At 40.7% G+C, this 23686-nt stretch overlaps 1 protein-coding gene across 2 annotated transcripts in view; it reads right to left on the bottom strand.

Annotated features, from left to right (window-relative positions):
* LOC137298855 (outer dynein arm-docking complex subunit 4-like) overlaps positions 1 to 23686 on the bottom strand; it is a 59105-nt gene that overhangs the window by 23988 nt on the left and 11431 nt on the right. Inside the window, exons 4-9 of one of the 2 annotated variants that reach the window (XM_067831187.1) lie at positions 23486 to 23547; positions 20824 to 20838; positions 18907 to 19072; positions 9286 to 9525; positions 5010 to 5217; positions 4711 to 4797 (exon numbers count right to left, since the gene is read on the bottom strand). In XM_067831187.1, the coding sequence (XP_067687288.1) occupies positions 4711 to 4797; positions 5010 to 5217; positions 9286 to 9525; positions 18907 to 19072; positions 20824 to 20838; positions 23486 to 23547 (778 nt within the window). The remainder of the gene's footprint in view (positions 1 to 4710; positions 4798 to 5009; positions 5218 to 9285; positions 9526 to 18906; positions 19073 to 20823; positions 20839 to 23485; positions 23548 to 23686) is intronic. The other variant, XM_067831188.1, reaches the window with a different exon arrangement.

Here is a 23686-nt window from a genome sequence, read left to right on the forward strand (position 1 = left end):
TATTCGGATTTTACCTTAGATATGGGCATTCTGTGTCTCAAGGATAAGCCGAATGTTGCCCTCTTTAACAAACGTAATAGAAAACCACTTGCCTTGTCAATTCTAGCTGGTCTCCATGGTGCCGAATTTGTCCGTGAACACCTAAACATGCCTAATTACAGTGGTGCAAAACCTAAAATTCGAAAGATGAAGATGAGGAGAGTCTTATCATGGAACGAAAACGAGAAACGCACGTGACTGGAATTCGCTTCCTCAAATCGTGAACAGCTTCAAACTCAGATCAGCTGCATTCGGGAAACAATCAATAGAATACTGAACAAGGATACAACTTTAGCCAACAGGATCCGAACATTGTTCCGCGAGCAAGGCATCACCACTGTCAGCGTTCTGGCAGCATTTAGCTTAATCATATCAACAATTGTATTATCAGTTACTGGAGGGGGTTCCCCCAGTGGGGGCACCACACCCCTGAGTTGTGGCGATGTCAGAGACTGGATAAAAAAACATCTAAAATCGCTCAGAGGCCCTGGCTAAACTAGCTGGTAAGGCCGCAGAGGCACTGCCCGGTATCCTAGGATGTATCCTATCGTGGCTGCTCAGTGCGCTGGGTAAAACTACCACGTGGCCTGGTCAAAATCTGTGAGCATTCATCGTCGCCGTGGCTGGACTGGTGTACGTTGCAGCTAAGAGGGTGTTGGGTTCCCCAACTAGGGGGAGTGGGGGGTTCCCCCACTAGAAGGGTTTTAACCAAATAAGACACAAACCAGCCGCAACACCTCCGACCACCAGCGCTGTTTTACGATCGATATGTTGCTGGTTGGCTGCCTGCATGGTGGGGGAGACTTGCAGACTTGCACCAGACCCCTTGGCTCTGGTGGTGATTGCACTATACCAGTTCACCCCTGGGGAAACCCCCCATGTTTACATCAGCATTAACACCCAACTTTTAGTCTGCCATGGCAATGATTATTTCATTGTTGTAGCCCGTTATTTTATTGATTCTCAGACGCATGTCGCTTGGTGTCATATACAATCCCACACCGAACATGTAGTCGACTTTTGACCTGGCGTATTGTAGCGTGTCCTGGTATCGTTTTATAGAACTACTGGTGATGCAATAGCATCCTCAATATTAACCATGAACTATTTCTGAGCGTCGTAAGCAGTTCCCTTACCTATGATGCCGCAGCGCATCTGCGATTGAGCGCCAAGAATAGCCCACACGTACGCTCTAATCGAATCGGTTAAATGGATAGTGCCAGCATGAGTGTATCCTTTCAATGTATCCAGCATAAATTTTTTCCAATCATCACCTGGTCCTTGTTTGAACGTCCAAACGCAGTAATCCTTGCTGTCATCAAAAGCCAAGTAACGGTCATCTCACTCATTTGTTTTAAAGTAGTGATATGACTTGTAACCCCATTTTTTAACCACATCATGGCTGGCACAAGAGACTGATTGTGAACGATAGGAATTCCTAATCCAGCAAACACCAGTCCGTCTTCGTATCAACACTGAATTCGTTACAAACTTGTTCGTATGCCTGTCTTACGGATTGTTTATTGCATTCCATGCCTTATCTTGAGGTATTGGTGCACTTATTTCTTTGAGAATATGTCTGATATGGTAGTACACATGAAATGTAAACACAGATTTACTCAGTTCATCACGGCTAGTATCTGTCAACGTCAAGTCACATCTAGTCGTTGTGCACCACACAGCGAAATTGAATTGATTCTGCCAGAACTGCATCGGGTTGTTAAACCATGCATGTACCATTTTCACGTTCGTGACAGAAAACCCATAATGTTCAAACACATCCATGAATCGGGCTCTGAAATACGAACCATCCGCATCAACCAAGATTTTCATGTGTGTGAAGTCGGAGGTGTTTATGTTGTCGTTTTTATGATAATGTACTTTGGGGTTATGCATATTATTATTATATATAATTTATATTATAATTTCTAATATAATATATACAATATGGTTACTACAGCGTGTGTTCTCTCAATAATGAAATTTTCAAACCATGAGAAGCTGAGCTTAAAATAAATGACTCAAACAGAACAGTGGTGTTAGACAACAAGGGAAAAAACAGACTGATAATCAGTCACCTGTTGGCGGAGACGCTAGTGATGTCATCAATTTCAATACCCCCAGGTCAGAGCATCGGTGGTTCGAAATTACTAGATCTAATTCCATACCATGAGCTATGCATTCATCTCGATCAGCTTGGATCACAATGGATAATATACAAAATGAATGCAATGGATAATATACAAAATGAACGTCCTTTCACATTGTTGAGGGCTGTTCCAGTTACAACAGAAAAATACGAGGGCCACACAGAGTCATTTTCATCATGTTAGTATAAAAAATTGACAAATGGTAATATTTCTGAGTTAAAGATACCAGTTTTAGATACAAAAAACAATACTGTAAATACAGGGTACCTAAGCGTAACACTACATATACAACAATGGCTAGTAATCAAGGACCAGCAATGCGCATAAAAAGATGTGTTAATACAAGTTTATCAGACCTAGGTGATACAAGAGGGTTTGATGACACAGGAATAGATGGTAAAATATACGCTTTTAAGCTTATGAACAGCATTATGAGTTGAAGTTCCAGCCGCCGGTGGATCTGGTAGTACTTTAAACTACCAATAAGGTCAATACGTTTTGAGCCTTGCATAGAAAAACACAAAATATTGGTATGAACCACATTTATTTTTCAACATAGTCCCCTTGTGAGTCAAGACAGTTGTTCCATCTTTTCTGCCAGTCCCTGATGCCAACTCTGTAGAAGGCGCCATTTTGGTCCTCAAACCAAGCCTCAGTAGCAGCAATAAGCTCATTATCATCCTGAAAACTACGACCACGCAAGTGTTTCTTGAGATTTGGGAACAGATGGTAATCAATTGGTGCCAGGTCTGGAGAGTAGGGGGGATGCCGCAAGATTTCATACCCGCATTCCTGGACAGCAGCAGCTGCAACGTGAGAGTTGTGTACTGGAGCATTGTCTTGATGTAGAAGAATACCACATCTGATCTTGCCCAGGCGCTTCTGCTTGATTGACTGTCACACTTGCCTCAACAAGTCAGCGTAATATTCCCCATTCATTGTTCGTCCTTTTGGTAGGTAATCTATGTGGATGACGCCTTTGCTATCCCAGAAGACTGTTGCCATTACCTTCTGCACTGATCTGGAGGCTTTGAACTTTTTGGTCCTGGGAGAAGTGACATGTTTCCATTCCATGGATTCTTGTTTGCTCTAAGGATCATAGTGGTGGATCCAGGTTTCATCACAGGTTACTAGCCTAAAGTGAAAATCTTCTGGATTCTTGTTGTATCTGGTTAGCATGCAGTTGCTTATGGTGACCCTTGTTTGCTTCATTTCATCTGTAAGCATTCTTGGCACCCATCTTGCACACACCTTAGACATGACGAGATGTTCATGAAGAATTGTCTCCATGGATCCATGTGAAATGCCTCTAACTTGTGGAGTGTGATTTGACGATTTTCCAACACAAGTCTATGCACTCTGTCAATGTTTACCTGACTAGTGCTTGTTGTTGGGTGACCTGGACAGGGGTCATCTTCAAGACAGCCCATAATCGATATAGTTACTCCAAACATAGCACATGATTACTGATAAGGCTGTAACCAACTATCAGCCGATGCGCACTGTGTGACCCAGCACTTTATCGATCGTGCTATGCATTGTGTCTCGTTGCCATAGAGCTATCACGTGATCACAGTGTTGATAACACAGGATAGACCCGTTAAACTGAGATTATTGCTCTCGGTCAGTCGGTTGCGGTGCGGGTTTATTGTGCACAGTTGCGCAGCTGTGCATTGTAAGTTTGTATCCTGCCATTGTCTCAGATTGACTCCCTTGCACAATTTCGTGACAAAAGGGTCAAGCAGCACTTGCAAATTTCATGAACAAGGGATCACGATCATATCAGTTGGGTCTCTGAAAAGGGCCTTTCTGAGTGGGGCACTCTCACAGCAAGAGAAGGCAGCGACGCAGTACCCCTTGGGAGAACACGCAACATCCATCTTTCTCAAATTCTCCCTTGGGGGACTGTGGCTACAAAGGGACCTCTTTTACTCTTTTCTTATTCCTTCTAGTTTCTAGTTACCCCACACCCACTATATGTGAATCATATCGATCGATTCGCATTTAAACATTTGAGTAGTAAAGGAAATAGGCCCGCCCACAGCAGAGGCAACCCCCACAGTGGGCTTGTGTGAATGTGTCTGTTTTTTCAGAGTTTGTGAATAAGGGGGTCTAGATCATGTTATTGATATTATATAGCTTATATATTGGGCGTGGTCTCATGCAACCATTACCTATACTACTCAATGGTAACGTTGAGGTTGATGGTCATGTACTGCTGGAGACAGTACAGCAGTTGTAGCTAACCAGGTGAAGTCATCTACTAAATCAGTCCACAAAGGGACATTTATAAGGAGAAGCTTCAAGTTGGATAATAGTGCAAGAATCTACATCGAAATCGTGCTCTATGTAACAAATAATAACTTGTCATCCATAAAGTTGTGTTTCATTTCTAAGTCATGAACTTCTAAAACAATACACTGTATTATGTGGATTGTTTCTCCTGACATGGTTTATCATCAAAGGCACTCCCTGCCATGTGTTGTAGTATATTAGTACCATGGAAGGTTTTCATACTTACACTTCTATAGCTTTGTCATATTTCCCCATCCTCGCCAAGACACGACCCATATTATCAAGGGCACGAGATTTCACTTCCTCTAAGTCTCTGCATGAAAAGAATATATAAAAACACATCACACATCAGATTTAAACAGTTTGAGAAGAACCAAATGAGAAGGTTCAAAATGTTAATTAAAATGAAAATCTTATTACATGGTCTTCTGATACTATCTTTACTTGATAGAATCCAAGCAAACCTGTCTTGGTGATACCAGCTTAACAAGCATATACTTATCTGTGACAAATAAAGATACATACTCTGCTTTCCCAATATCTAAATCCATTTCATGATGTTTAAGTGCCTCATCGTGCTTGCCCATTTCCAGGTAAGCATTGCCCATACAACTGTGCAAGTTTGCTATCACTTCCTTCTTGTTTGTTACTTCATTCTCACTCCAATCCTCAACACGTTGCAGTGTTTTCTGGGACTTCTGCAAACTTTCTTGGTAGCGACCCTCAGCATGAGCTGTAAGAACACAATAAAGCATTCATCCCACATACAGATTTATACAACCCTGTAGAGTTTAACAATTCTTTGAGGAAAGTCCTCCTTGGGGTACAGTTCAGCATTTTTATATCAATTTAAAATCCTATGACAGTTGTAACTATGTTTTGTAATAAAATATTCACAAAAAAACACCCTTCTTTTAGAATTTTGAGGCCACCTCTACAGGGCCTCAACGGGGCCCTCTATAGGCAAGAGCAGGTAACTCTTAACCTTGCACCTCACTTTTCATGCTGAAGGAATCAGACAGAATGAGGGGAGGCGGGTAGCTGTAACCCAAGGACTTTCTTCAAAGAATTCATAACTTCTACAAGTTGGTATAATTCTTTTTCAGAGGAAGTCCTCTTTGGGGTACATAAAAGCATTGAACACACTCCCAAAGATAATAAAACTGGGAGTGGTATTCTCACACAGGGATCCATTTGAAGTGATAACTTACAACTGCACTGAAATAGAAAACAGCACTCGTCACCTGACCGCTCATGTCAATCAAGGCGGGGTGGAGTGACTAAGGTCCTCACCCAGATTGTCAAGTCTATATGCTGAATGGCCCGGATCACAAAGCTGGCCAAGCATGGGAAAATGGAAAGTTCAAGGAAGGCACTGATATACCGCCACCAGTATATCAGAAGGGGGAAGACAGAAACCAGACACCAAGTGCAAACAGAGTCAGTCATCCAAAAAGCTGAATCGGCTTGAGAGGTGCTACTCTGTCCACTGTGGAGAACTGACTGACCAAAGCGAGCACACTCTCACGAGTGTTTATCTAGCTGTTAATGACAGATAAATATACTTGGTCGGCTCCATGTAGCCACAGAGCAGATCTCCTCAAACAGCAGAGCAGCAGACTATGCCTTGGAGTTGGCTACTGCTCGAACTGAATGAGCACTTAACCTCTCGGGAGAGGATAAGCCTTAAAAAAAGTTTGTCTATGTAAGCCATACAAATGGCAGACACAATCCTTCTTGATAGGGTTTGTGTATTAGCTGGATGGCCAGCTTTGCCGCCACCATAGCAGCAGAACAACTGTTTATCCTTGCAAAGAGACACATTCTCTGAATATACATCTAACATATGAACCCAGTGGTTTGCATTACCAGACAAAGCAGGAAGCATAAAGGCTGGGACATCAATAGGACTCATTATATGAAATGCATGATCAATCTTGGGGCAAATACTTACCCATTCCTGATGAAACATGCTAAGTTCCAGATTCGATGACATAGCATGTATTTCACTGACTTGTCTATCTGATGTAACTGCCAACAAAAATACTGTTTCCAACTTAACAGTTAGAGAGACAAGTTTGCCAGATCGTAAAAGAGTACTGGACATGCAGTCTAGTAGAACTGACACGTCCCAAAAAGGACTCATCCAGGCGATGACCGGACGCAGTCTGCCCATGCCTGCTGTGAAAAGGTGTACCAGAGGCTGTTGCTCTAAAAATGCATCCTCAGTGGGAATATGGAAGGGTGAATTAGCCATGTAGTAGCCTCTGATAGTAGTCTAGGATTGAAACTCAACTTTGAATGGAACCACATGAGTCTTTCTCTCTGAAGAATAGCATGGACAGTTAGGTGCAAGGTTGACAGCTAGAGTTACCTGGTCTTGGTTGTGGGGAACCATACAAGACAAAAATGACTTTTTTGCTTTGTAATTATTATATTACAAATGTTCTATTACAAAATGTACATACAAATGTCGTAAGTTTTTAAAAAGTTTTAATGGACATCAAATGCTTAGATGTACCCCGAGGAGGACTTCTTTTGACTTCTCACTTGTATTATAAATCAACATGTTTAAATTATGTACCAGACTGGCAGGCAAACAATTCCAAACAAAAAGCGGAGAATTCAGTCGTACTGCATGCCACAAGGAGGATCATTCTCAGGTTGACAAGGGGAAAGTTCAGTAAACCGTCATTTTTTGCCAGTCCCACCTGAATGCTGGTTTAGATAGAGGGCTTCCAGTGTAGTCTAATTTGTAGTCTAACCATACGGTTAGTAGTCAAATAAATACTTGAAATTATAATGAATTCTGAGAAAGGTAATATGACACTAATCAAGAGAGAAGTTTTAATTCATATACCGGTTTAGTTTAATAAAACTGAAGGAACAGCTATGGTTAAATCATCCATTTTCCATCAATACACAATGAGTGGGTATTGAAATCAGCTTCAGATTTGTTATAGACAATTTCGTGATAACGTTTGTTACTTGCAATGATTCCAGTTCAAATATGTCATTAAATCTGAAGAATGGAAGGTAAGTGAAATCTGAAAATGTATTTAATCAATGAAAATATATGTTCTTACCCATATATCCAAATTTGTACCAAATTTTCTCCAAATTTCGTAGAATTTCTAGTACAATCATATTGTCCTTGTTTTAGACTATGATAAAATCATGGAGGTTAGCATCTCTGACTTCCAGCTCCAAGTTAATGAGTTTAATCATGAAACTGTACACAAGTGGATCTAAGGTGAGGTGGGATCATCCACATCTGACAGTGATCAGCTCTAGTCCTAATTCCAAAATTGAATCATTCTTCCAAGATAAGCAGGCCTGAAAATTTCCACAAGGATAGAGGGAAACATACTGGGAGCTTGTAGAACTCCTCTATCCATATACTAAAGCAAGTACTTCAACCACAGGCAAACTGTAGTGCAAATGGGTTGCGCAGCAGAGAGAATATGACTAGTCCTTTCACATACAAGCGAAGCAAGCGAAGACAACACTCTTTCCTCACTTCTGTTAGAAAAATATTTTTCATGTCAAAATAAAATATCACCACCATCAGAGGTATACAGCCATTTCTTCACTGGGTTGTGCTCTCACATCTCCCACCAAATGTTGAACAATTACATGAAATATTGTTATTCAACATTTTAAGTGCAACTCATGGTATATCAGACCGCTCTTCACCTCCATTCCCCTTCCAGCTTCCGGTTCAACAGAGTGAAGGAACAGGAGGGTGTTATTCCATATGGAATTCGCCCATTACGCCAGAAGTGTTTTTACATAGAACAAATGTTCCAACAATAGAGATAATAATTATAACAGATAAGACAAATAAACTCCAACAGGTTCATGAAAAAATTAGGCAATATGGTATTTCTTTTTAATTTCTGCTTATTCTTGTTCCATCACTCTGTTCAACCCAAAGCTGGTAGGGGTAATGGAGGCAAAGAATGATCTAAATACCACAAGTGGCACTTAAAATGTTGAATAAAACATATTTCATGTGAGTAATTATTACACATGGGGTAGGAAATCTGAGAGCACAAGCAAGCAAGGAAATGGGAGTGTACCTTTGATGGTGGCAATATTATATTTTGACATGAAAAATATTTTTTGACCCGAAGCGAAGGAAGTATATTGCCAACCTTTGCTCGCTTCGTTCACATGTATGCAGACTTGTCATATTTTCTATGCTGCGCAACCCCATTCACACTACAGTTTGCCTGTGCTTCAAGCATGAGTACTGAGTGTATCTGAAGATGTTGACAAAAACACCATATTGTTTACTCATCAACCTGTACCAGACTATCCACTTCACTCTAATATAGATGAAAGTCTTCAGTTGTAAATACAAGTGAGGAAAAAACTATCCACTTTTCCAGAGATAGGTAACTAGAGACACATCTAAATACAATGTAAAACTTGTCAAATAGCATGTTTTGTATTGGCAGGAATTTGGGGCAGAGGGGGTAACCAATATATTAGCTCTGTACATGCCTGCACCTCATGCATCCAGAAAGGAATAAACAAGTGGAGATGCATTCCTTTGCATTGTCAGAACTTTAAATGATTTACAGGATTCCAAATACAATTTAGAAGTTTAGAAACGATAGTTCTGACAATGGCTAGATAATGGCTAGCAAGTGTAGAGAAGGCAATTTCTTACATGTTACAAAAGAATACTTACAAACTTTGGTATACACTATGTGCACTGATTTATAGTATATAGTCAATATTCTGTGAGACTTTTTCAGGCATGTACACTGAGAGGACACACTATCACACAAACCTTCATCTATTTGTTCAAGTCTGATGAGGATGTACTTCATAGGATCGGTGCAACTTGAAGTGTTCATCTTGCCGCCACTGCTGCTGAGTACCTGGGCTTGCTTTTGTTTGTCTCTCTTCCTGGCATACATTGGCTTCTGCTGTCTCCAAAAGTCTTCCCTTATCCCAAGGTACTCAAGTCCATCACAAGCCTTTTCCTTGATGAAGTCTGTGGTGTTTGATGTATTGCTTGTTGTCATACCTACAAATGTTGACACATTTAGAATCCTTTCACTCCAACTTCTGTTTCACTACAAATGACAAATGAGTAAAATCTCTGCAAACATTTAGCTACGTACATTTCTACACGATACATTTTGTGTGACATTTCAAAGGTTAAATATAAACAGGAGTCATCAGAAGATGACATATTTCCCCCGACCCCCACATATTTGAAAGGACAAATCATCTGACGGTTACTTAGTGTCTTTTTAGAAACGAAACCCATCTGTCCATTTTGAGACTAAGTCCGAATTGTTTCCATTGAAAACAGGACAAATAAATACGCCAAAACTTTATAAACAGCAAAAGGCATGACTTTGTAGTCTGCCTCAAATATCTGCCAAGTTTTGCAGAAAAATACTGAACAGTTTCGAGTTCCGCTCTGGAAACAAAGCCCATCCCTCCATTTTGGGACTAAGTCTGAAACGTTTCCATGGAACCCCAGAAAAGGTAATTTTCTGACTAAAATTGATATTTTATACTTATCCTGACTCATGCTAATTGCTTATCTCCTCTTCCCGGCAAAGGTAGTGGAACACCTGAAAATCCCTTGAAGTTCCCTTCTAGAAAGAAGCAGACGTAAAATACACTGACCATGTATAGGCTACCTTTTCCCGCGCCCAAGGCCACATGACCGTCCATGCTTGTTACTCTCTCCTTGTATATCGCTGGACACGCGAATATAGAAATTCAGCATGCCTGTGCGGGGTGGCTGGGAGGGCTTTTGTCATGAGTCAGGATAAGTATAAAATATCAATTTTATTCAGAAAATTACATATTTTTCCTTATCCTGACTCATGCTAATTGCTTACAGAATTTGACGGAAACAGCGGTGGGTCAGGCCACGCTGGATTCTGCTGGCTATCCAAATCAGTTCCAATAATTTTCCCTCCTAAAAGGGAACTTGTAATGGCAATAATATGGTCCTGGTCTTCTAATATTCATTGTAGATTCTGGGGGGATCACATCCAGTCGAACTTATCTTCAGCCGAAGGTTTCGCTGTCTGGAATGTGTGACATTGAAAGTAACTAGCATCCTGCTAGTTTCTGATGCAACTAATTGTCAAGATATTGTTATCAAGACTAGTTGCGACCCTCTTCATGTACAAGTATCATCATTACAAGGACAGGGTCATAATCACTCATGCTAGTCTGTTTAAGACATGTGCATGGACTTTCCACCTTTATACTCCGCAGAGCTTCTGGCTTCCACAAGTCACGTGATAAAATGGGTGAGTGAACTCAGCGCCTTCGGGGAACTGTTAGTTGCTGAGCAACGACAGGAGGCCCAAACTGATGAATGCCAGAGAACGTCCTCCGTGGCTATGTCTCGCATGTAGTGGTTGGCAAACACTATGTTTGACTTTCAAAAGCAGCCCTCCATAATAGTTGATAGCAAGCAATTCCCATGTAGTGCTAGAGCAGAGGCCAAGGCTCTGACTTCATGTGTGCTGGAGACTCGCGGAGGTTCCAATTCTGCTGCTTTACTGGCTCTCAATGTAACAGCTCTGATGAACAGTGAGATAGTGTTGCGGGATACTTCCGTAAGTGTCTCAGTAGATATAGGGATAAACAGGCACTTGAAATGTTGCCTTCTAGACTAGTACATGCTGTGATCTGACTGGACATAATGATAAATCTTGTGTATCATGGGATCCAGGGATTGAAGATAGTGCCGGTATGTGGAATTGTCAGTCTGGTTGACCTGACAGTTGATTTCTCGCTAGAAAATCCCATCGCAGAGCCAGATGAGCTGTCTGCTGATGACTTGCATCAAAACTCATGCAGTTGAAGTCTAGAGAATGAATTTCTGACATTCTTGCAGCTGTAGCCAAGGCAAGTAAAAAACAGCGTCTTCTGACGCATCACTTGTGAGATGTTGGAGTACGATGTTTAGATTCCATGCTGGAGCTCTAAATCTTCATTGTTGATCTTCCAACTTGAAAGAGCGTAACCAAGCAAGTAGCTCAGGTACTATAGTTAGCTTGATCCCCGTTTCCATGGTAATGACTGAGCTGAGAACTGCCAAGTATGTAGATAATGTAGAGCCTATCTGACCTGTGGAATATCGTAGGTGCGGTTTTATTTTCTCGATGACTTTTTGTAGCTGCACTGGAAGGGGGAAACGCGAATGCGTTTAGTCCTTCCCATGGGATGCTGGCAACGTCTGTTACCTAGACTAACGGATCTGGTATCGATGATACAAAGGTTGCTGTCCATTTGTTGAACCTTGTTGCAAAAAAGTCTATTTGCAGTGATCCCAATGTCTGGTTGATTAGTTGAAACGCCTCTCGATGCAGCATCCATTCCGTTGGTGATGGACAAAGAGGACGAGATAAGGCGTCTGCCATGATGTTGCAGACTCTTGGTATGTGACATGCTTTTATTTGGAGAATCAGACTGTCGACCATGTCGAAGAGTTGAAACACCAGGTGTAGTAGAGATGGTGATCTCATTGACCCTTGCTTGTTTATATAGAAAGCCACTGGTGAATTGTCTGTGTGGATCATCAGTAGCTTGTCTTTCAGTGTTGTGGACCAGTGATGGATAACATGCATCACCACTTTCAACTCCAACTGGTTGATGGGAAGAGCAATCTTCCTTTTTCAGATTCCTGCTGCAACCTCGTTTAGATGGGCACCTCAACCTTACAGAGACATGTCTACAAAGAGATGGTTGTTGAATGCCAACTGTAACTTATAAGTTTCTGTGCAGGCCCTCGACTGGGGAGTCCACCAAAGCGGGTATTATCTCAGATGTCCAGCGTCATAAACCAGTCAAGACTTGAAACTGTGACTCATGAATCGCGGTCATAGAAGCAGCTGTAGGCGTCTTTGTCTTGTCATGTCCTGAGCTGATGTGAGAAGACCGAGTAGACATCGTCACTGTTGTAGTGGTAACGGAGAGAGTAGAACTTGTTCTGACATCGGCTTGACCTTTGACCCACCAAACCTCTGGGACAGCGATATATTTCAACGCAGTGATGAATCCAATCCAAAGGAATTCAGATTCGCAAGTCATCAAGGCTGAGTTAGTAGCCTGATACTGAAGTCCACCTGTAGACTGAGTTCACTTCTCTCACAACGAGCTTGCATGCCGTGAAGATACGTCATACTTCGTCAGATCCTCAACCCTGCTCATTATGAATGAGTTGACATGTGAAGGGAGTCTGTTTATTGCTGGCTGCCTGTCCGATCAGAAACTGTCATTCATTGCTGCAGATCTCCTGATAGGTAACGCTGGATCCACTGTTAGAAGACCTCTATACCATCTGAAGGATCAAATGACGCTGTAGATTGCTAATCTAGTGTGTAATCGACATCTTTCCATCATTACAAGTGTGAAAATTTAACGTAGACAACTTCCTGACACTGGGACAATAACATCACATTCTGCACAGGGCGTTGTCTCAGGTTGTAGAAGTAGCAGTCAACAGTGATACCCTTTCTAGCACTCAGGCTTGTCCATAACCCTGCTGTTTGGCGAGCACGTGTCTAGATGAGTAAAGCGTGCACAAAAACTTCCGCCGCTTGAAGCTGATGTAGACAGACTCTCTCCATGGTAGACGTGTCGGAATTCTTTCCCCCGAAAATAATACCGTCATCTCTTGTGATCGAAGGTGTAGTTTGCAGTGGTATCTTGTAGTCGTCTCGAAGAATCTTCATGATGTATTCATCGTTGAGAATTCCCAATTGTGACGTCCATCCACTTGAGACGGTTGTATGGGAACGTCTGAAGGTAGGAGACTCCAGTTGTTCAGACCCTAATCTTACCTCCCTCTGGATTCTGAAGAACTTAGACTTGTTAGTGTAACGCTGACATGTCTGCTTGAGCACTGTTGTCAAGGTGTTGATGGACTCAATCGTCATGACTTCTCTGGAGTCTTGGGTGACCATCCTTGCTACCTCATTAACCTTGTCGACGAGGTAGATTCAGTCCTGCACTAGTTGAGGCGAGGTGTTCAGATATGAACTGCTGATCCCTCATCTGAGTGACGAATGCTGACAGGATCATTCTCTTTTCCTCGTTGGCAGGTTTGCTGAACTTTGCGATGAGAATGTCGTTGACGGCTCTAATCCGATAAAATGCGCATCGTAGTTGTGTCGAGCTGAGCAAGTCTCTTGATGTCTACCTTGTAAGATTTGTTGCAGGCGTCGACTGATGATTTATAAACTTCATCGACGTCCGGTGCTCTGACGAAGGGTTCCATACGATGAAGAGGGAAGCGACGAACGGTGAATGATGGTACATGATGTTGCTGAAACTCGGTTGCCGACTTAAACGCCATAGATAACATCTCAGGAACCATAGATATCAACGAGGTAACGGCGAGAACGTAAGTGCATCAATGTCATCATCCTTCATCATGTAAGTATTAGCTTCATTAGAGTCCTTGGATGGTGAAGCTAAGTCAAGTCCATTTGTGATCCATGGTGTAACTTCAGAGTCCGAAAATGGGGCTTCCTCCAATGACAACGCTCGATAATGTCCATCTTCATGTCTCCATGAGTGAAGCATTCATTCTGTAAGAGTCCATGGCTAAGGGGGGGTGATGATTGTTGACAGTGACTTCGATGAACTGGGGAGAGTGACAAAGACCTTCTGCGTTGGCAAGTGAAGCCACCAGTGCACTCACGCGAGTGGGAATCCTCACTGGTGCGGGTGCACCCACGCGAGCACGAATCCTCACTCCTGCAAGTGCACTCACTCAACGTGGGTGGATCTCTCTGTCCGGCCTGGAGCTAGGGAGACTGATGAAGATCCTTTTCATTGACAAGTAGACCTGTGAGTGCACTCACCCAAGCGGGTTGGATCTCTCTCTCGACTTCGACGTTGATGACGATCTTCCTCAAGTGTGTGCATACATGTCCTCTTCATCCTCCGACGTGAGTGCTCATGCCGAGCTGTAGTCAAAGATGATGACGAGTGCAGTCGTCTTTCCTCTTCTAAAAGTCGCTTGTAGCGACGGGTGAGCTGTAAAGTTGTCTATAGTTGGCGAAATCTGCGTTGTCTGACAATTTTCCTCTGGGTTGAGAGGTAGAGAAGATACTGTTGGGGTAGATCTAGATGATGTCATCCGATGACTGTGTTGGTTGATATCTACCTGTAGAATCAACGGCGGTTCCTTGAAGATGTGTGGTTCATGTAGAGGGACGATTCCTTCTCCAAACGATTTCTGCAATGATTTCGAAGAAGATGATTTTGTCTTAGATGACCTAGACTTCTTCGGTTGAGGTGGCGCTGCTTCTGAGAATGATCTCTTCTGAGATACAGGGGACAACACGCCGGACCCCAGACATAGCCCATGGAGAAACAGACATTTCACTGGAATGAATCTCAGTAAACATAGTTAACAAATTATCCGAATTTTGTTTTAGACATGACTAATGCAAGCCACCATTGCTTGTCCCTAGCACGTCTGTAGACAGACCATGTATTATATATATAAGACAGTAAATTCTGAATCTGCCAATTCTACAAAATTTACAATGATTATTAAAAGAACATATGGGTTTGCATGCAAATTAAATGAGGATCCACCACTGACAGCCGCAATCTACATAGTAGACAGGATTTCATCAATTGGGACTAAGTCTCCATTGAATAAATACATGCTCAATATTGACATAATTACGACAAATCTGATAATATATAATGCATATACATATCAAAAAAATGTATACGAGCAGAATTTAGTTTAAAGAAAGAACTTATCTCCGTATCGGGACCCTCGGGAACTTCCAGCGACCCACGTCGGGCGATAAGGAGAGAGCGACAAGCATGGCTGGTCACATGGCCTAGGGCGCGGGAAAAGGGAGGCTACACATGGGTGAGTGTATTTTACGTCAACCTCTTTCTAGAAGGGAACTTCAAGGGATTTCAGGTGTTTCACTACCTTTGCCAGGGAAGAGGAGATAAGCAATTAGCATGAGTCAGGATAAGGAAAAATAATCAATTACAGGCTGGGGGGATAAGAAAGAATATTCTGTATATCTTCTAATATAATACCACAATACACAGCATTACAAACAAACATGGAAAATATAGGTCCAACTTAATGCTGTTTGTCGGTTCATCTCTTTAAGGTTTCAGTTTTACTGGTCCAGAGGTTTTAGAGATGGTGGTAAAACACATCCATTTCAACTACATGACATAACAGTTTTACTGGTCCAGAGGTTTTAGAGATGGTGGTAAAACACATCCAATACAGTCACGTGACATAACACTTTGAACTTAATCTGTAGTCTAAAATACCAGCAAAAGTAGAAATGATTTAAATGCTTCAACAATTTCTATTTGCAATTCCAGGTTGTCAGCTTGATGGAGGGACAAAGAATTAGACTTATTTTTGTGAAATCAACGTGAAACCATGGTGCTGTCAGGCCATTCAGGATTATGATTTCCTGGATTTGAGTACATAATTCACCTTCGGCAGATCCTGCACATTCTTGCATATTCTAATATCAAGTACCATGTCTTATCATGTGAAACAAGAGTCATCAGAAGATGACATATCCGCCCGGCACCCACATATTTGAACGGACAAATCATCTGACAGATACTTGATGTTTTCTAGATTAAGTTTGAATCGTTTCCATGGAAGTCATGAAAAACATAAATGCCATATATCTGTAAACAGCAAAAGGCACCACTTCAAGATCTGTCTCATATATCGGCCAAGATCTGTTGAAAGATATGAAATGGTTTTCTCTGGAAACGAAGCTCATCCCTCCATTTTGAGACTAAGTCAGAATCGTTTCCATGGAAACTGGGAATATGATAAATCACAAACATCTTTAAATAGCAAAAGGCACCACTTTAGGGTCTCCCCTACATCCCATCCAAGTTTTGCAGAAAGATATTTAGACGTTTTTGAGTTGTGCTCCGGAAACGAAGCCCATCCCTCCAATTTGAGACTAAGTCCGAAATGTTTCCATGGAAACTCAGAAAATTATAAATCACAAGAACTTGTAAATAGCAAAAGGCACCACGCTGGGGTCTGCCACATATACGTACCAAGTTTTGCTGACAGATATTAGGAACTTCTTGAGATGTGTTCCGGAAACGAACCCATCCCTCTATTTTGAGACAGAGTCTGAATTGTTTCCATGGAACCCGAGAAAATAATAAATCACAAGAGCCTGTAAATAGCAAAAGCCACCATTTTAGCTTCTGACTGGTTATCTACTAAGTTTTGCGGAAAAATAAAGAACAGATTTTGAGTTCTGCTCCAGAAAAGAAGCCCATCTCTCCATTTAGAGACTAAGTCTGAAACGTTTCCATTGAAACCGAGAAAATAATAAATCACAAAAACCTGTAAGTACCAAAAGGCACCACCTTAGGTTCTGACTGATGTACGTAACAAGTTTTGCAAGAAATGTATAGAATGGTCTTTGAGTTCTGCTCCGGAAATGAAGCCCATCCCTTCATTTTGGGACGAAGTCCAAAACATTTCCATTGAAACTGAGAAACTAATATATCACAAAAACCTGTAAGTACCAAAAGGCACCACTTTGGCCATACATATCTACCATGTTTTGCAGAAAAATATTGAACGTTTTTTTAGTTCTGCTCCCGAAACGAAGCCCATCCCTCTGGTTTGAGACAAAGTCTGAAAAATTTCCATGGAAAGGGAGAAAATAATAAATCACAAAACCTGTAAAGAGCAAAAGGCACAACTTTGGGATCTGCAACACATATCTACCAAGTTTTGGTTACAGATAATAGGAACTTTTTGAGATGTGCTCCGGAAACAAAATCACCTATCACATTTCAGACAAAGTTCGAAACGTTTAAATGATAACTCAAAAAACCTGTACATAGCAAAAGGCAACACTTTAGCACTTTAGGTTCTGATTGATATATCTTCCAAGTTTTGCAGAAAAATATTGAAAGGTTTTTGAGTTGTGCTCCGGAAACGATGTCCATTCCTCCATTTTGAGAAAAAACCTGTACATAGCAAAAAGCATCACTTTTGGTTCTGACTGATACCACCCCATCCCCCTTGTCTCCCCCCCCCCCCCCCCCCCCCCATCCCCTCCCCCTCCAAACCAATCCACACTCTAAGTCATTCTTTCACTATTGAGGAGCACGATGAAACCACATAACACTCCTAACAAAGCATTAGAATGGGCTGATGAATACTCAGAGAGTAGCAAATTACAAACCAAAATCAGAGTTTGAAGAGCACCAGTTTCCCTTAAAATGGTAATGGGCTTAACGTTGGAACTGTCACCTTCAGTTGATACAATACCTTTAGTAATGAAAGGTAAGTACTCCTCTCTCAAAATAAAATGCTTTGATGACTGGTTAAGAAAAGCAAACTCTGATTAGCCAAACGACAATAAGGTTGTAACTTGACATGCACAAAAGGAATTACTCTTTTCTAAAGCAATTTTTCTACATACAGCAATGAAATGCATTGGCTCTCACAATATATACAAGTAAGCTCTGATGACAACCAGAAGTATCTCTAGAACCAAAAGGAGTCGAACTTGCCATTCTGCTAACAACCAGGGCCAGAAACTGAAATGTTTGAATGAGAACTAGCAAAGGCTGAACTATCCTTCCCTGGTTACAGTATTACACTATCTAAAACACAAAGATTCCTTCTCCCAAGAAAACTCAATAAAAGTAGTACCATTATGTCTCTCTGCTGACCTAAACAATGGCCTATGGATTTGAGAAACTAATTCATAAGCCTTCAAAATGGCAGATTTTACAATCTCATAATTTGAGCACCCATCAACAGGTAAATACAGTTCTGGAATGTTTCCCAAAAATGCACTTTGCAACAACTGATTTTCAAGCCATATCAAATTGTTACCTACTTTTCAAAGTACTGATAACATCAGACTGTGCTGACCACCCAATACTAATTCACGGAACTTTGCAGTTTTTGGTTTCCTGTCTAGTTTTCATTGTTCAGATGTCAGCTATTCATGCTAATTTCATGAACAATTTAGGTCAGGAGCAAACATTTCCATATTAGGAGACATTTATTTCATGAGTTGGCTATGAGTGCATCTTATATATATATGTCTGCTGTGCTGTGTTGAATACTAGATCCAACACTGTCAATCAATGTTCAGTGTTATCATTGTGCCTAGTTACAGTTAACATGTGAAGTGATTTAGAGAAGATGATCTTGACCTTTGATACACTGACACAATCTGCAGTGAAGTATTTGTGATGATTTAAATAAATAATAAACAAAATCATATTATTATATTATTTGAGCACCAAACGTTATTTCTGTTTTCTTTTCCTTTTAAGCATTGTAAGTACTGTAAAATGTAAGTGTATTCACCATACATATATATAGGTACAACTTTTACTTTTACAAAACAAGAACTTTTACCGTCATAGAGCTTTTCAAGGTACTCTTTATCAGCAAACAGTTCCCCTAGCAACTCCTTGGTAGTTTTAGAGTTGGTAGAACTCTGTGGACGTCTGCGTTCTTTCTTGTCCTCCTTCTTCTGTTGAGGCTTGGAGTAACCACGACTTTGCTGCTGCTGTTTCTGCTTCTGTGGATTTGTACAGAGAATTTCCCATATACAATCAGTCAGCGACCTGCCACAGTGTGCACAGGTGGGTCATATGTATTCCAGGCAACATCTACATTCCTTGTCCATGTCAACATGAACATGTAATAATATAAGTCCATGACTGTCATGATGATTGAGTCAGGACAATTCTAAAGGCCAAAAACTATTGCAATTACTTATATTATGCTAATATACATTCTTAAACCTCATTAAATGATTTTCTGTATGTATACTATCATACAGATCTTTCACCACTCCCCCTTCAGCATATGACACAATCCTTGGGAGTAAGGATTAGACTGCACACCCAAAAGAAAGAAATGAATTTTTCACACTGAGCACATGCACTGAAGTATCTGGCAAATATGTGGCATTCCCACCAGCTGATAAGGATGCACTGACAGTGAAAGCAAGACATCTGTTTTAAAATCTTGAGCTGGTATTAAAAGGTAAGGTGTTTAAAGTAGTTATGTCAGTACCAGGTCACCTTTTCACTGAATGGAAAGTCTTTACCACTCCATGTCCAGGCACGAGAGAAATGTTTATCACAGATCATGCCAATACACAATGGGAAATATCAATGTCAGTTTGCAAATTAATTCCACTCTGTACTTATAAACATTCTAGCAGAATCATGTCAAACTGTTAAAAAAAACTGCAGTTTAGACTAAAGAACTTGTGTCTTGTTATCATAAGATTTGATTCTTGCTGTTTGATTAGATTAACATAAAATCAATGCTCTTTGTTCAAAGAAGGTCATGTGCATTATTCTAGTCCAATGGTAAACCAATATACCCTGTACATATTAAGAGACTGACACATTCCGTCCCCGGGAACAGTTAGTGAACATGTTGAAAGGAACAAAATGCACTGATAAGCCAATACATCAATACAGCTTGGAGTAAAGTGAGCACACAATGGAAAGAAGATGTTTAAATATATAGAAATCATGGATTTATTTCCCATTAGTAAATAACATCACTGAAAATATCACATCTACACCTTGTTACCGATATATACATACACACTGTTTCGGGAATAGTGAACTTACTTTCTCTGAAATCATGGTTAGGCATGCAAGTCCTATCCTAGTTTCAGCCCTAGTTATTGATGATAGCTTGCTAACAGAGCACTGCTATGCAAATGGATGGCCATACAAACTGTCACTAAAAGCCAAGTCACTGAAATGCTTATCTGAAATCATTTATGGCAGCTGAATGAAATGAATGAGATATTAGTCACACATTCAGAATACATGAAATTTCATACTTCTCATGTGCATCAATAACTTCCTTAAAACTAACTGAAAACATGAGAGCTCAAAATTAAGCATGGGACCTTTATTATAAACTTCATGTTTAAACCTGAAGATTTTGTTGGCTTGAGATTAATAATACTATACATAACAACAGACCCCATTAGTTTTGAGCACTGTCATCTTAACACTGGTTCACTTGTTGAGAAGATTCAGTGATGGAAATTACTTCTTCTGTCTTGAGTGAGTGAGTGACTGAATATTTTTCACTTCTGTCTCAAACAGAATAATGATAACACAAAGGGTTAGCTACAAAACAACAGCAGCAGTAAAGGTCATTATGGCAGCGAGAGGAACTGTTTGTTATTCGTAACTACTTTTAAATTTCCTAAATGGAAAAGAATAGAGGAAGCAGCAGTTTGTGAAGCACTGTGCACAAGGAGAGCCACTAGCTGCCACCAGCCAGCTACATTACCTTCAGCTTTTCCTCCTGTCAAAATAATGTAAGAACATGACCAAGTACATCATTACATGAATCAGACGCACAGAATCTTTGTTGATTCTGTATTTACAACATTAAGCACCCTGCTCAAATAAATGTCCAAAGAACGACATACAGGCAAATATGTAATCAACTTGACAAGCAGGACTAAAACAATTTTATGACAATCCATACTGAATGTGTACCAGAAACAGCTGTGTAGGAGAATACCACTGCCTGGTAACTATTTTTTAACAGACAGGAGAAAGATGTTTGGACTCGGTTTTCTAGTCAGAGTAACCACAAATCAACAGGATGTGATATAAACTTCTAAATCTTCCTCCAAAATAGTATCGGTAATAGTGAAATCTATGGTGAGGCATGCATGATTTTTATATCATGTACTTTGATTATGTTATGATTCATCAATATAAACCTGAAGTGTGCTTCTCACTATACATTAGGTCATCTCTTGTTTTCCCAGAATAACCACATATGAGGTTATTGTTATTGGAGGGAAAGGTTTTACTTTTCATTAGTAAGACCTCTTCCCAGGTTTTACTTTTCGTTAGTAAGTCCTCTTCCCAGGTTTTACTTTTCGCTAGAAAGACCTCTTCCCAGGTTTTACTTTTCGTTAGTAAGACCACTTCCTGGGTTGTACTTGTACTAATTTTATATAAACGTCAATATTCAAATGATACATGAGTGATTGAAATCAACTGAAAAATAGCGTTCAAGTTTATACTCAGAGTACAAATGTCTTCCCAAGTGAGACTGGAGCCACAAGTGTCAGCTTTGTAGGCAGATGCTCTACCGCAAGGCCCCTGGACCAACAAAGGTGGTGGGGTTAAACTGCCTTTGATTTGATTTTACGCGTGCTTCTGTTTTTGTTATGTAGCTTCATTAAATGGTCTTCTACATTGTAATTACCTATCATTGATGGTATATACTGTAAAATCATGTATTTTTGCGCGGCTTAATTTTCGCGGAAAGAGAAAAATTGACGAATCATCAAAGCATCATCAAAGTACAGAAATCATGAGCGTATAACACAGGTAACTGTAAACTGTAAAGAAAACACTGACCCTAGCTGTCGTCCTGTCACCTGCCTAATTAGTTGGGGAAACATGGGCCTTCCGCTACGTTGAGACACGCAATAGAGCACTGAAGAATCCATGTTGAGATTTGTGGAAGAAATCATTGACCCATATGTGACCTCAACCCCTGACGCGCTCGGCCAGTCAGCTACTCAGAAAGCTCTGTGCACTTGTACCAGTATTGTCAAACCACTACATGCGCAATGGATTATCCAGACCTACGACAACATATCCAAGAGGAAGGATTTAATCCAAAGCGGATTCCGCCAAGTTGGACTTTTGGACTAATTCACTAGTAGCAGGTGACCTGACATTTTCAATTTAGTAAAGTCGTGTGTATCATGTCAATCAGAGACACTGAAAATGACGTGTTGAATCAACTATTTAATTTGTTTTTATGTATCTTTTTGTTTCACTGAGTCATGAATGAATGAAGTGTACTTGTAGTCAAATCACTAGCAATACAAACCTAAAACTCAAAGCTCTTTGTTTGTTTTTATTTTCACAATTTATCATAATTATTCGCGGAGGTTTTATTTTCGCGGATAATGTTTTTGCGCGAAAAGCGCGAAAATTAAACCCCCGCAAATAATAATGATTTTACAGCATGTTAGGGAAAACACTTCTTGGTTTTGGTGGACAATGTAAAACCTTGGAGGCAGTTTTCTCCTATACTTATATTCTGATTAGCCTGGCATTGTGTATATTTACTTTAAATTATTTGTTGTTATGTGCTTTGTATTGGTTCTTTGAATGCAAGACAAATCTCCCTTGCAGGACAATAAAGTTTATCTCATCTTTTATTTGTAATACTGACTGCAATATTATACCAGTGTTCAATAGGTCCTAGATAAAGATGGGGGATATAAGGCTGCACAACAAAGCTAAAAGACACAATACAAACTATAGCGACATGGCAATGAAATGATTACCAAAGGATTAAAGTATACCATTTCACTACATTTTCCTCTGATCTTCCCTGTCAACCCGTGTAGGTCCAGGGCAGAATAGGCCTTCAGCAACCGATGCTTGCCATAAAGGATGACTATGCTTGTTTCAAGACTAATGGGATTGGGTGATCATGCTCACTGACTTGGTTGACATATGTCTTCGGTACCCAACTGTGCAGATTGATGCCCATGCTGTTGATCACTGAATTGTCTGGTCGAGACTCAGTTATTTACAGACCACCACCATAGATGGAATATTGCTGAGTGCAGCGTAAACTCAATTCACTCCCTTTACCTTGTTCAATTACAGCATGTGTGCAAATCTTAAAGGGATGTTATATTAAGCCAGCCATGCACTTACAGATATCACATGTAATTAAATTACATGAATGACTTGGCGACCTTATTCTCTTTGCCTGTCAGATAGATTTGATTTGCAATATTCTCAGTAAAGGAACCAGAAGGCAGCCTGCTGATAGTGAAACCCTGCCCTGCCCTGCCCTGCCCTGCCCTGCCCTGCCCTGCCCTGCCCTGCCCTGCCCTGCCCTGCCCTGCCCTGCCCTGCCCTGCCCTGCCCTGCCCTGCCCTGCCACGCCACTATTTTCTCACCTCCTCTTGTTTGAAGAAATATGACAAGTCTCCTGTCGTCTCCAGCTTAACAGACTCTGGGGCTGAAACAAATAGGTCAGTCTTAATTTTGTATTACTCTAAGAGGAGAATGAGTATTATTTTTATGAATATACTATCTTCATTCTGTAAAGGCGACGTTTCGACAAAGATTCTAATCTAATGATTAACTAGCAGGTAATA

The sequence above is a fragment of the Haliotis asinina genome, chromosome 10, assembly GCF_037392515.1.
Source record: "Haliotis asinina isolate JCU_RB_2024 chromosome 10, JCU_Hal_asi_v2, whole genome shotgun sequence".
Classification (NCBI taxonomy): Eukaryota; Metazoa; Mollusca; class Gastropoda; order Lepetellida; family Haliotidae; genus Haliotis; species Haliotis asinina.